Below are 14,035 nucleotides of genomic sequence, written 5' to 3'. Positions count from 1 at the left end.
CACATAATGCACAAATAGACACAAAATGATCCAGAAATCTTCTCTTACAGTCATGAAACTGTCCACATTTATTCATTCAACATTCTGAGGGTTTTACAGAGAGCTTTGTTCATAGATCATACAGTCTGATTTATGACACTTTTTTCTTAAAAAATGAAATGTACAAAATGATCCAAATGAGATGTTCATTTTGTGTCTCATTTTCATTTTTGTTGCTAATTCTGCATGCATTTCTTTAAAATAACTAATAATACTGTGGACTCATTATTTAAACTTGAGGTAAATTCTTAGCATACTCAACTGGAAAATACTTTTACTGATTGCTGTTGTTTGAACCTTAGTGCTGTCTTCGGGTCAAAATGAACCAGGCACCATGTTTAATAGCATAGAACGGCCCCTAAATGACCTTTTTCAACTTGAAATTTGATCACTTTTCCTCAAGTGACCCCAACATTAGAAAAAGTGAAACATTGTTTTTGTTTATATTTTCATCAAAGCTGTACACCACCAGGGTACAAAGACTGTCTTCAGGTCATTTTTTACCCGGTGTCAGATAGAAAATTGACCCCATGGAAAAGTGACCGAGGTTACAAAACATTAAATAACTAGCATAATACATAGTGGGGTCAAGATTCTACACCCTGGCTACTTCTGGACTGTTGAGATTGTCATATTTGCAGATTTTCAAATGAATATGGACTAATCTGATATTGCTGAAGCCATGAGGGCAGTTTTCAGGTTTCAGTTCCCAGCAGGTCAGAGATCACATTTTTTTAGTCATCCAGGAGTAACAAGAAGGACTGTAAAACAAATACTGTGTGCTGCACGTGTGACAAATACAGTTGCAGTCTGTCCTCCATGTGTTAATGTAGAGCTTAATATGTTGGAATATTTTTGTTGAATCTGTTATTTTTTCTATTCTTATGATTGATGTAGGTTATGAATCTTTCGGTGGGAGAAATGACCCAAAAAATGAGAGAGTACTAGTATCTGGTAGTGAGGTTTGTAGTTTTATATTCCATTGTACAGGATACAGTACACTGTTGTTTCCTTTCAAAAATGCATTTCAAGTTCATTTCTGCACATTTCTGGTACTTTATTAGGCTATAGAAGTATTATCTCTTGCAAAACAGAAATGTTTACACCTGTGCAGTACCTTTAGCAGCAATAATAGTGATAATAAACCATCTACTTATAGAAGAAAACAGTTACAGCATGAACAATGGTATAAAAACGAATGGTGTTCACTGATTAAATACAGTCTTTCTACCTCTGAGGAAGCAAAAACAGGCATTCACAAAGGTGTGATGCTATGACAGGTTGTTTCTTCATGTAAAATAGATTTTTGGTTAAAAATTCCATTAAGCTGCTCTATTTAGAGGCTCAGTGGAGGCAGGTCATTTCTGACCTGAGGACAGGAGGAGTGTCAGGACGTTCAGACAATACAAGGGTTCAATGTGCTGTATGACGACACAATGAGATCCTACTAACAAATCACACAGATGACCTATGTGGTGACAATAGAAGAAATAAATAGCATAAGACCTTTATGTAACCAGCAGAAACTGCAGCACAGCTTCACCTGTTTTTAACATTTCCTGGTTTTGACATTTGCAGGAGTGTATCAGCTACTACTAGTAAAACCACGTGTCTGTTGCTTGAAAACATAATAATGTTGGTTATGTCTTTGACATCTGACTCAGAGTTATTCTTGCTGGGGATCTTCAATGTTACATTCATTATGAAACAACATGTACATGTACATCTGTTTGAAAACATTCAAAACATTTCATGAAGCAGTCATGGAGCTGCACGTTTTATTACAACTTTATTTCACGTCCAGATCTCCTCTGCTGCAGTGACACACTCTGTTGTGTCCTACTGTCACAATGTCTCTGTATCTCGTTGCCTCCTTTTACTTGAAAGACAGCAGAGCTCAAGCTGAGTGGATTCCAGTAGTATGTTCACACCTGAACAGCCATGTTCTCTCAGCAGGATGTGAAATGTTCCAAACAGCTTCACATTATCTCCAATCACTGCTCTGCTGATGAAGGATGTCATGATAGCAGAAATGTAGCAGTCTGTACCAATACCATATCCATCCAGACATTCAGTTTGGTTCTTCTGCCTGCTCCACCACCACCACAGTCCAGACTCCATCTGGTCTAATCATCAAGGATTGCTTACATACTTCCTCACAGTTGTTGTTGAACCACAGACTAAAGCTGCTTTAAATCTAAAACATCTACTTTTAACCTGTACCAACTCTTACATGTTGTTTCAACCTTAGTTCTGACATTATGTTTTCCACAGATGTTTCAGGATCAGGACTTCTCAGCTGTGTGGATTCTCATGTGGGCTTTTAATTGATAACTATATTTAAAGCTTTTTCCACAGGTTCCACAAGAATATGGCTTCTCACCTGTGTGACGTCTCAAGTGGACAGTCAAATGGTCCTGTCGACTAAAGCTTTTACCACAGGTTCCACAAGAATATGGTTTCCCATTTTGTGAACTGCCATGTGCCTATTATGTGCTGATGAACCAGAAAATCTTTTTCCACAAATGTGACAAACATATGGTTTCTCACCTGTGTGACGTCTCATGTGTTCAGTCAAAGAGGTCCGTTGACTAAAGCTTTTTTCACAGGTTCCACAAGAATATGGCTTCTCACCTGTGTGACATCTCATGTGGTCAGTCAAAGAGGTCTGTTGACTAAAGCTTTTTTCACAGGTTCCACAAACATACGGCTTCTCACCTGTGTGACATCTCATGTGAACAGTCAAATGGACCCGTTTACTGAAGCTTTTTCCACAGGTTCCACAAGAATATGGCTTCTCACCTGTGTGAAGTCTCATGTGGTCAGTCAAAGAGGTCCGTTGACTAAAGCTTTTTTCACAGGTTCCACAAACATACGGCTTCTCACCTGTGTGACATCTCATGTGAACAGTCAAATGGACCCGTTGACTGAAGCTTTTTCCACAGGTTTCACAAGAATATGGCTTCTCACCTGTGTGGGTTTTGTGATGTTTGATTAAATCTGATTTACAACTAAAAGCTTTTCCACAGACTTTGCAAGTTGCAGATTTTGTTGCCTTGTCATTATCACACTGTCTCGCTGATGTTGGAGCATTGTCTACATCATTACTGTGACTGTTGTTACTCTGATGTCTTGGTTTCAGCTCGATACATCTAGTTGATCCTGAGTCTACATCCTTGCTTCCTTCCTGATCTGGGCTCTCAGCTACACAAGAGATGTGAAACAGGAGCTGATCACTGTTTGGTTTTGGTTCACTGTGGTCACTTTCCTCATCAGCAGGAGTCACCTCAAAGGTATCAGTCTCCTGTTTCAATCCAATTAACTCTTCCTCCTGACTGGAGCAGAGTTCATCCTGTTCCACTTTAATTTGTGGTAACCCTGGGTTTAATTGGTCCAGACTGGTGCACAATTCTTCCTGTTCCATTTTAATTTGAGAAATCTCTGGGTTTGATTGGTCCTGACTGGTGCAGAATTCCTCCTGCTGATCTGTAATCCGTGGAGGCTCTGGGTCCTCATGGTCCACCATGGAGTTTCTCTCCTGGTCATGGGGCTGATGGTCAACAACAGTCTTCTCATTCTCACAGACATAAGACTGTGGGAGCTCTGGAGGGACAAAGAGACAAAAGATAACGGTTACTACTGTGATGATGAGAGAACACACATCTGTCACTTTGTCCAGGACAGGCTGTCTTCAACAGAATCAGCTCAAGAGTCAAATGTTTGATGCAAAAAGAATATGATGGTTTATAATAGAAGTCTGGGAGCCATGAAACAGCAGCAGGAATGATACAAGCATCTCCAAATGACTGAACATTTCTATGAACACGTTGTTCCACAGTGGATACAGGATCACAAAGTTCTAATGGTAAACACCACTGGGTACTTTTCTACACACCACACAGACAGGTTTGATGGGGATCCATTAAAATCTGTCTGAATAAAGCTGCTGTCCTCTTCAGCCTTCAAACCTGTCAGGACATTTGGATTTTAATGTTATTCTTATTTTACTGCTGGTTACTGTACTGTTGATTTGACTCATCAGTGAAACCCAACATGTTAATAGTGGAATGCAGTTGAACACATTACTTCTATACTCTCTAACTCTGTACGTGTGCTTTCTTTAGATCATGAATGATCTCTATACATGGAATTATGTCTCTGGACTGAAATGATGGAATGACTGAGTCCTCTGTCAGAGTTTTATTATTAAACTGTTTGATAACACAATGCAGTTGCTGTCATTGTGGAGTAGTTCAGATAAACACTTCCAGCACCTCTGAACAGGAAACTTTGGTTCTTGCTTCCAGGGTCAATCAACACAACGATCACATTTTTAAAACTCCACACAGCATCAACTAACAGACTCCATATTATGAGCCCATTCTCTCTTCCTCACAGTGTGTCTCAGTTCATCTGAACACTTCATGATGTTCTACATGCTAGAAGTGGAATTCTTCACCATCAAAACACAGACACACCTATGGGTTGTAAGGGGATGTGTGGTTTCCAGATGACATCCAGCAGTCTGCGCTGACGATCGATCTCCTCCTGGTACTGGACGATGGTTTTTTCAAACTCTGAGAATATTTCTCCAGCAGCAGCAGCTAGTCTGTCGCTGATCAACTCTCTCAGATACTCAACTGAACACATCGTTACTTTATCGCTCTGATATTTCTCATTCATACTATAATACAGCCGTTTTATAGCTCAGTCCACACAGCAGTGAAGCAAACTCAACTCATGCTTCTTTGTTTACATCCGCCGGGTGTCACACTGTGAAGTTCCGGCAGAAACACTGAGTTACTTTTTCTTCCTCATTGAATTAGGCAGACCAGACGCATCACTGGCGTATTGCTGCCACCTACTGGGTGTTACTCATAGTCCTTAGAGAATCCTCGATATTGTCTTATGCAGTCCTGTGGTCATGGGAAAGTTCAGAAGTTTCTTCATATTTGTCCACTCCTCCATGTTAAGTAGAAAACAAAGATTACAAACAGTTCGTCCAGCTGCTCCTAGTCTCTAATGTTTCTTCTGTTGGCATGAGGAGAGCTTACACTTAAGAAGAACATTTCTCACAGTTTCTAGTTCGCCTCACTCACAGTTCCTATCTCTGTGCTTCCCAATCAAAGCCAGTCCACTTTTCAGACTGCAGTGTCTGAGTCTTAGCCAGGTTAGAACAATTGAGTCTCTTCTTGCATCACTGAAGTACCTTCTTACTTTTCCCATTTTACCTTGAAGAGCAAAATCAGTCCCCTCTTCTTTTGTTTCTTAACAAGTCAAAGCATTTCTTCCTCAGACTGACTTTAAAAGCACGTGTTTGGAGAGATTGATAGAGCTGGAATGAAAATGTTTTTGGGGAAATCAGCGGCTCCAGATGGACTTACAACCAACTTTGATCCGTTTTTCTGGGCTGATATTAGAGAATGACTGTTTGAAGCATTCAAAGAAGCTTTCAATCAGGGAGTCACACTCATTGTAGTTCAGGTTCCACATTTAGCCCAGTTTGATCTCAAGTGGGCCGGACCGCTTTTTACTACAGGATCAGAACCACAAAAGTCAGATTAAAAAAGAAAAAAAATAAGGCAAAAACCAGACAAAATATTGTGAAAATCAGACACAGAACGTTAAAGATAGAGACAAACGACACAAAACAAAAAAGAGGCAAAAAAATTAGACAAACAAGTTACAAAGCAGCAAAAAAATGGATAATGGACAAAAACGAGACAAAAATACACAAAACGGCACACAAAACAACGAATAAAGCAAAACACAAAATGACAGAAATCAGAGAAAAAACACAACAGAGACAAAAAGGAAACAACACGACAAAAACGAGAAACAAAACATGAGATGAACGACAAGTCAGACAAAACCCCCCCAAAAAAACCAGACAAAATATCACAAAAATGAGACACAAAAGAACAATCTAGTATTTGACTTTGTGATCATGGTCTAGAAATGATTTTAAATGGATACTTTGACTCATTTACAATCTGCACTTCATGTCTTCTCTGGAATTTGGACACTTTGATGATGATTGATGGATTGTGCTCATTTGGTAGAGGATGCTGCTTTTACACTCTTTCTACATTCATTGAAAGCTTCTGACAAGCTTCAACACCACTTTATTTGACATTCACTGCATTATTTTGGATGGAAAATTCATTCATATGCTCTCAATGTTGTCCAGCAGAATTCCTTCAATGTGGAACTACTAGAAGATGAGATGTTAACAGGAGCAAACACCAAGGAGACCCATCAGTCCTCTGCTGTTTATTATTAGCTCTGGATATCAACCCTCCTGTTGGCTTCATTTACGCCACCAAAAAACAGGAAAAAAAATCCAGAAATTCAGCAAAAAAAATTCACCAAATTTATGAAAATGTGCAAAAACCTTCAGGAAGAAAATTCCAATAATTCCTTAAAAGTTTTATTTAAAAAAACAAAACAAAATCCCCCTAATTTGGCAGGAAAATTCTTGTAAATATTTTCAAAAAATGAATAAAAATCTTCAAAAAAAATCCTAAAAATATCTAAAGTGATTCCATATTTATCAGTAAAACTTCTGATATTTTCTTGAAGAACATTCACATAAAAATCAACCAAAATCCAGAGAATTTACTGGATTTTGGTAGATTTTTATGTGAATGTTCTTTAGAAACGTTTCTTCTTTTTCCACCAAAAAATGTTAAAAATATCCTAAAAATGTTAAAATGTGGACATCAGAAGTTTCACGGTGAAAATATTTATTATTCTCCACATTTTCCAACTTTAAAACAACACGAGGGTTAAAAATAATGAACTCTAAAAGCATTTAATAAGGACACAGTCAGCAGATGATCCAACATTATTTTAAAGCTGTGTGTATTTTCCAGAAGCCTCAGGGTTTGATTGAAACTAAATGTGAGATCTGATCCATTCACCAGAAAACACAAACTTTACTTCAGAATATTCCAGTAAAAATGAGCTGAAACATTTGGGAGAAACTATCAGTAAAATATGATCCACAGGGAAACTTCTAACATTCTGATTGTTGGAAATCAAATCTAAAATCCTTGAAGATCTGCTTCCAAAGGAATCTTTGATATTTGGTAGAATATTGAGGACAGAAATGGAAGGATTTCAGGATGAATTTACCACAAACCACAGAAGAGCACAGAATACTTTGGAAAGAGTGATCTAGATGTGATGAACTGACTGCCAAGTCCTCACACCTTAATCCCATCAGAAAGTTCTGGAGATTTATGGCAAGAAAAGTTCATCATGATGGAAAACAGTTCAATAACAAGAATAAGCTGAAACATTAATGATTAAAGCACGAGACAGAATTCATGAGAAAATGCTGCTTTCTCTGATTCAGAACCAAAAAGGTGAACAGAAGTGACTTTACATTATGGAGACAATAAATGATTAAGATCTGATCTTTTTGTTGACATTTTTAATTCTATTTAATCAAATTTCGGACTATAAAGAAGAACTATATACTCAAACAAAAATATACATATTTTAGTAGTGTGCAGCTCAAATGCTTTTAGTTCAAGTGAGCGTCAGAGGAACACAGCACACTTCTCCTCCATTCCTCGGGCATCTTCTCACTATGTAAGATCCTGTTGAACAACCCAGTCACAAACTCTACTGCTCCCTCTCCGAGACACTTCCATACCTCCACAGGTATATCATCAGGACCAAGTGCCTTTCCACTCTTCATCCTTAGCACACCAGCTCACCTACGACCGCTCAAACACTGCGTTATGATTTCCATATCCTTCTGTACACTACTGTTCAAAAGTTTGGGGTCATCCAGACAATTCCATGTTCTCCATGAAAGCTCCCACTTTCATTCATGTGCTAACATAACTGCACAAGGGTTTTCTAATCATCAATGAGCCTTTCAACACCATTAGCTAACACAATGTAGCATTAGAACACAGGAGTGATGGTTGCTGGAAATGTTCCTCTGTACTCCTATGGAGATATTCCATTAAAAATCAGCCGTTTCCAGCTACAATAGTCATTTACCACATTAACAAGGTCTAGACTGGATTTATCATTTATTTAAAGCTATCTTCATTGAAAAGAACTGATTTCAAGAAAAAGGACATTTCTAAGTGACCTCAAACTTTTGAACAGTAGTGCATATTTATATAATGTCATATTTTTTTAAATAAGACATGTAAGATGAAATAATATTGATGATAGCTCATGTCCTTGTTCCTCTTTTAGCACACATCACACAGTACTACAATGAATAAGAACATTCAATCATCAAATACAATCATTTTCATAACAAGCTGCTGTGGAGGCAAAACCTTTTTGTTCTTTGCAATAAATCTTTTGTTCTTTTATTCAGAGCTCTGAAGGTACAGGTGACACAGAGTGCAAAGCAGTCTATGTGTCAAGTCAAACTGGAAGGAGCTGAGAACTCAAAGGAGAAGCATTTACGCACAGGTCCTACACTCAGCTAGTCTGGGAATACCCAGACTGCCTGTGCACTCATTGTCATTTCGTTTACTCGGCAGTCTGGCGACCTGGGGTTGAATTTGTCCCTGAGTCAGGGATCCAATCACAGGACGGGGAGGGACAGTTAGACGATGACGCACACTAAGCGACTACGCGCAATGCATGATGGGTTGTTTGAGAAGAAGCGTTACCTTTGTTGTCGTGTTTCCGAAGGAACAAGCTAGTGGACTCGGTGGGTTTGGGCAGGTCTTTTTCAAAGTCCTCGGTGTCTTGGACGGGGTGGGTTCACGTTGTCTTTTCGATACGCTGCTTAACCGGACGTTCTCTTCCCATTGCCTGAATAAAGGAAAGTCTTTTTCAAGCCGACCGAGTGTGGAGGTGCAGCGCTGGCAGCATCTGTTTGACTGCTCCGGCTCCGGGGTGACTATCAGGTCCATCATCGCTAACCTATCTGATATGGTCGGCGTTGTTTTTGACACAAACATATCTGTGGAGTGTGCATAAACACGGGGTCCACTTTCCCTCATGTTTACTTTACATAAACGGCAAGAATCGTCCGGCGACATGGCGAAAGAAGCAAACACATGAGCAAACACAGCAATGATTCTTTTTCGTGGTGCTGCCGTCGCTCTGCATTTACGTCAGCGGCTAGCAGTGACACGATTGGCTGTGAGCTTCAACTGCCCCAGACTGACTGACATATGCAGCGCCCAATCAACGGCTGTGGAAAATTTTAAACTGCTCCACCCCTACAAGAAAATGAATAGCAGGTACCCAGCCTGTATCTCACTTGAGATTCAGGCTGGTGGTAGCCAGCCTAACACTCAGCTGGGGCGGAAACAATCTGCGGCTGCAGGTTTGCCACCGGCGGCAAAAAAGGGGACACACGCAGCGAAGTTCAAACAAAGTGTCCGTGAGTTTCTGTTGGGAAAGCATCAAGATCTGCGGCAAACTGTGCAGGATTGCCTTCATCTCCAAAATCCGGGTTGCAGTCGGTAAGAGCAGAATTGTGGAGACTCTAAAAGACTGTTTAAGCTGCCGATGTGTGCCACTGCAGTATGTGTTAGCATTAGCATTAGCCACGGAGTAAACTTTGTCTGTTTTCCAATAATTTCCGTGTGTTTTGTAATTGTTCAGTTGAAAATAAGATTGCAGCCTAATTGGTGCTAATTAGAGGGTTCCAGCTAAGACCAGTGAATTCATCCTGTTTGTAATGGTGGGTTTTTACAATGCCCTTTATTTATTTATTGGATCTGGAAAGGATTGCATTTTAAAAGCACTTTATGCACTTTAAATACTTTTAAAACCATGAAATAAAAAGTATAAAATGGTTAAAAAAATTTTGATAAAAATGCTCAGAGTAATTTGTTTAACTGTGATTTAAAATTAACTCTTTAGAATGCAGATAAATTCATGTGTGGTATAGTATTGGGTTGAATATTGCTCATGCCATGATTTGTAGCTTCAGTTTATGTGGTGTTGAGGTTGACAAACATAAATTGAGTGGAGTAGCATTTGCCAATGTGGTGAAAATGTCCATGAGGAATGGTTGTTACTATTTGCTGAATGCAGTAATGCGAACATTGTCCTTTTGTGTTCTGTTTAAAGGTTTTTCACCTTTATCTATCAACTAAACGTATGAACTTATGGAAGTTGCCACCTCTGTATCTCATGAATTTGTGACCACTGCAAAATAAAAGAGGGAAAAGAAAGAAAGCAACTGTCTGATTGATGAGTGGAGTCCTGCTCAAACCCTGGGTAGATGAAACATCCTTTTTCAAGTGGGGAAACTACAGAAACTGTGAGGAAAATCATCAATGAGAATCACCTGTCATTGAAAGTGGGAGGACACTTGACACTATGGGAGAGTGCAAAGAACAGAGAGTGAGAGCTGCCTTTAAACAGAACACTGAGCAGTAAAATACATTCACTAACTTACAGCATGAACAGTTTTCTACCAGCAGTCCTGTCTTGAATCACCTGCAGTAGCATCTTTATGTTCTCTTTATTCTCTTTTTCCATGTCTGTTTTCTGTCTGTGTTCCTTATTTTTAACAGTTTAAGTTCATTTGTATCAGTTTTAGTTGAAACTGAAAAGAGCTAAAAGTGAAGTATTGAGTTGAAATGTGTCCTCTGTGTTGGCTGATGAACATATGGGACACTCTGACACTTGTGTATAGAGTGGTATCCTCATGAAGATGTGTTTGATGTGACAGGTGATTGGCAGGAGGAGGAGAGTCTGACGGAGGAGCAGAGGAATGTTGGCAGCCATTTAGTCTGAGCTCAACAACGGAGGAAACATGGATTCTTCACAAAAAGTGAGAAACATACCACTGTAACATTATTATCATGAATTTGTTCTTTAAAATGTGTAAAGTTGCTCCAGTTGGTTAGATGGGCCGACCAAAGCCAGGTGACGTTGGCTGGAGAGATGTAGCTCTGCAGAAGCAGCTGTACTGAGGATATAATGGTGGACTGCTAGGAAGCTGCTTGTTTTTTGTTTGAGGCTGAACTAGCTGCTGATCATACTTTCTGAAAATGTCTTACATGGTGATGAAGATAAGTAACGGAAGAAAAGTCTTGTTTTTCAAGCAAGTTGTTCAGGAAGGTAAAGAGCAGCATTTTCTTTGGTAGAGAATAATACTTTTGAGCATTGTGAGTTTACCAGCCTTTTCCTTCTCATGAAATTCAGACAGTTGAACCCAGAAGTTTACTTACACTGTATAAACGACACATAACCCTTTTTTAAATTTACACGATCTGACATTAAATCTGGCAATGCTTCTCCTGTTTTATGTCGGTTAAGATGACCAAAATTATCTTTAAATGCCAGAATAATGAAAGAGATTTTTTTAAATAGAATTTTTATTACTTTCTTCACAATCTTGGACTTGACTATGGACTTTAGCCATACTATGTTCCAAGGGTCACATCATAACAATACTTGTACACATTCCACCCAAGGTAACTGACTTGGTTCCATGTGATGTTTTGCATGATACTGTTGCTAGGATACAGACTCAACATCCTGAGGCGCTTGTAATAATATCAGGAGATTTCAATCATGTCAGCCTCTCCTCTCATCTGACTGGATTTACACAGTTTAACTGCCCTACCAGAGAGAATAAAACCCTAGACCTGCTGTATGCCAATGTCAAAGAAGCTTACAGAGCTACTGCCTTACCACCACTGGGCAGGTCAGATCATAACTTGGTTTATCTGCAGACCTGTTACAAACCTTGTGTGCTGAGACAGTCTGCAACTAAAGTCCAAATCAGAGGATGGACTCCTCAAACTAGTGAAGCTCTAAGGGACTGCTTTGAATCAACAGACTGGAATGTGCTTCTGGAAACAGATGAGGACAGTATGAACATTGACAGACAGGTTGATTGTTTTACTGAATACATCAGCTTCTCTATAGACGCAGTCATACCTGCAAAGGCTGCCTGCTCTATGGATAACATCCTGTATTGTATCGGTACCAAAAATCAAATGTCCAGTTGAACTAAATGACTACAGACCTATTGCTTTGACCTCACACATCATGAAAACTCTGGCGCAGCTGGTTTTACGTCTACTGAGGCTTGAGGTCAAAGACAAACTCGATTCCTTGCAGTTTGCATACAAAAAACACATTGGAGTGGATGATGCCATCCTCTTCATGCTTCACCGTGCCCTGTCTCATCTGGAGGAACCTGGAGTTTATGTGAGAATCATGTTCTTTGGTTTTTCAACTCCATCCAACCCACCATCCTCAAAGACAAGCTCACAGAGATGGGAGTGGATCCTTCCTGTCTTTCATGGATCACAGATTACCTGACAGGAAGGCCAGTTTGTCAGGCTGGGGAACTGTGTTTCTGGGATGTTAATGAGTAGTACTGGGGCTCCACAAGGAACAGTCCTGGCTCCATTCCTGTTCACACTGTATACATCTGACTTCAAATACAGCACTGAGTCCTGCCACATTCAGAAATACTCTGATGACACTGCTATCGTGGCATGTATCAGAAATGGACATGAAGCTGAATACAGAGATCTGATAAGTGCCTTCAGTGACTGGAGTCACAAAAACTGCCTGCTATTCAACGCCTCAAAGACAAAGGAAATGATCATAAATTTCCGCAGATCCAAAACCCCTCTTCATCCATTGAACACTTGTGGTGTTGACATGGAGGTGGTGACATCATATAAATATTTAGGTGTCCACCTTGACAATAAATTAGACTGGTCTAAAAATGCAGACTTCATCTACAAAAAGGGCCAGAGCCGACTTTTTTGCCTGAGAAGATTTCGATCAATAGACATCTGCAGTAAGATGCTGCAGATGTTTTATCAGTCTGTGGTAGCAAGTGTCCTGTTTTATGCTGCAGTCTGCTGGGGAGACAGCATAAAGAACAAGGATGCAAGGCATCTGAACAAACTGATTAAAAAAGCTGCTCTGTAGTTGGAATCGGATTGAACACATTGGAGGATGAGGTGGAGAGACGGACACTTAGAAAGATGGAGGCCATTCTGACAAACATGGATCATCCACTTCACATTTGCCTCAGTGAACAACAAAACATCGGTGGACGGCTCCTATCCCTGTGCTGCAGGACAAAAAGATTCAGGAAATGTTTCTTGCCATCAGCAATCGGACTATTTAATTCAAAAGCAAAAAGATAAGACCAAACAATTGAATTTCCCTTCGGGGATTAATATAGCAGTCCCTCCAGGAATTTGCGATGTTGTGATCACGCGAAATCAACCAATCTCTGCGAATTTTGCGTGGCCTTGCAATTTTGTCCAATCACCGCAACTTTCCCGCAATTTTGGCCCACCTCCCGTGAGTTCCACCAATCATAGCAGCCCCCAGCGCAAACCTAATGCACGTACGTCACCGAATTCACTTCCTTGTTTATGGTTTGAAAATGCAGACATGTGCAGTACTAATGTCTCTCATTTACCAACAAAAATTACTGCTGAAGACATTGATAAACAACTAATTCACTGATGTTTTTCACCAAAGTGAAGCTAAACGGTTTTACAACCGTGCAATATTGTGGTGGAATACAAAAAAGAAAAAAAAATCATCAATTAATACACTTTCAAAAAACACGAAACATATTAGAACGGCTGAAATGAGCGGAAAACAGACCACATTAATCACCATGATGGAAACCGTTGCATCCAGATCCATTAGAGCACTGAAAGAATGAGGTAAATTAGTTTAATTATTCCACCAAAGAACTCGGCAGTGTTATGTGACGATCAGCGTGTGTGAATCCTTCCTCTGTTACCAACATCACTCAAAAACAGACTCAGGGATTTGAATGAAATTTTCAGGGTCGGTCAGAAATGACACAAGGACCAAATGATTAGACTTCAGCAGTGATGCGGCTTAAAGTTTGGATCCACGTATTTGTTAAGGATTCATAGCGGCACTGCGTCTGATAGCGGCACGGTAACCATGGCAACAGGTGAACGCTACCTCAGCGACCCGCTGACGATCACATGATTGTGATCCTACAACAAATCTACCACTGTGGACGTATCGG

The 14,035-nt window shown here is 39.8% G+C and overlaps 2 protein-coding genes across 42 annotated transcripts in view; one reads left to right on the top strand and one right to left on the bottom strand.

The window, feature by feature from the left end:
- LOC127531957 (zinc finger protein OZF-like) overlaps window positions 1-14,035 on the top strand; it is a 319,989-nt gene that overhangs the window by 61,464 nt on the left and 244,490 nt on the right. For 34 of the 41 annotated variants that reach the window (XR_007939163.1, XR_007939160.1, XR_007939164.1 and 31 more), the window contains exon 2: window positions 10,715-10,816. The exons of 3 other annotated variants lie outside the window; for them this stretch is intronic. Coding sequence is in view for 26 of the 38 variants with exons in the window: in XM_051942587.1 (XP_051798547.1) it covers window positions 10,799-10,816 (18 nt within the window). In the remaining 12 variants the exon portion in view is untranslated. Of the gene's footprint in view, window positions 1-9,351; window positions 9,495-10,147; window positions 10,384-10,714; window positions 10,817-14,035 lie in introns of those variants that run through there. 4 more of the 41 variants (XM_051942578.1, XM_051942581.1, XM_051942584.1 and 1 more) reach the window with 4 other exon arrangements.
- LOC127531907 (zinc finger protein 37 homolog) overlaps window positions 1,740-14,035 on the bottom strand; it is a 269,232-nt gene continuing 256,936 nt past the window's right edge. Inside the window, exons 3-4 of the mRNA XM_051942318.1 lie at window positions 2,713-2,841; window positions 1,740-1,765 (exon numbers count right to left, since the gene is read on the bottom strand). Coding sequence (XP_051798278.1) covers window positions 1,740-1,765; window positions 2,713-2,841 — 155 coding nt within the window. The remainder of the gene's footprint in view (window positions 1,766-2,712; window positions 2,842-14,035) is intronic.

The sequence above is a fragment of the Acanthochromis polyacanthus genome, chromosome 22 (genome assembly GCF_021347895.1).
Source record: "Acanthochromis polyacanthus isolate Apoly-LR-REF ecotype Palm Island chromosome 22, KAUST_Apoly_ChrSc, whole genome shotgun sequence".
In the NCBI taxonomy this organism is placed as follows: domain Eukaryota; kingdom Metazoa; phylum Chordata; class Actinopteri; family Pomacentridae; genus Acanthochromis; species Acanthochromis polyacanthus.
This window is presented reverse-complemented; position numbering and strand designations above follow the sequence as displayed.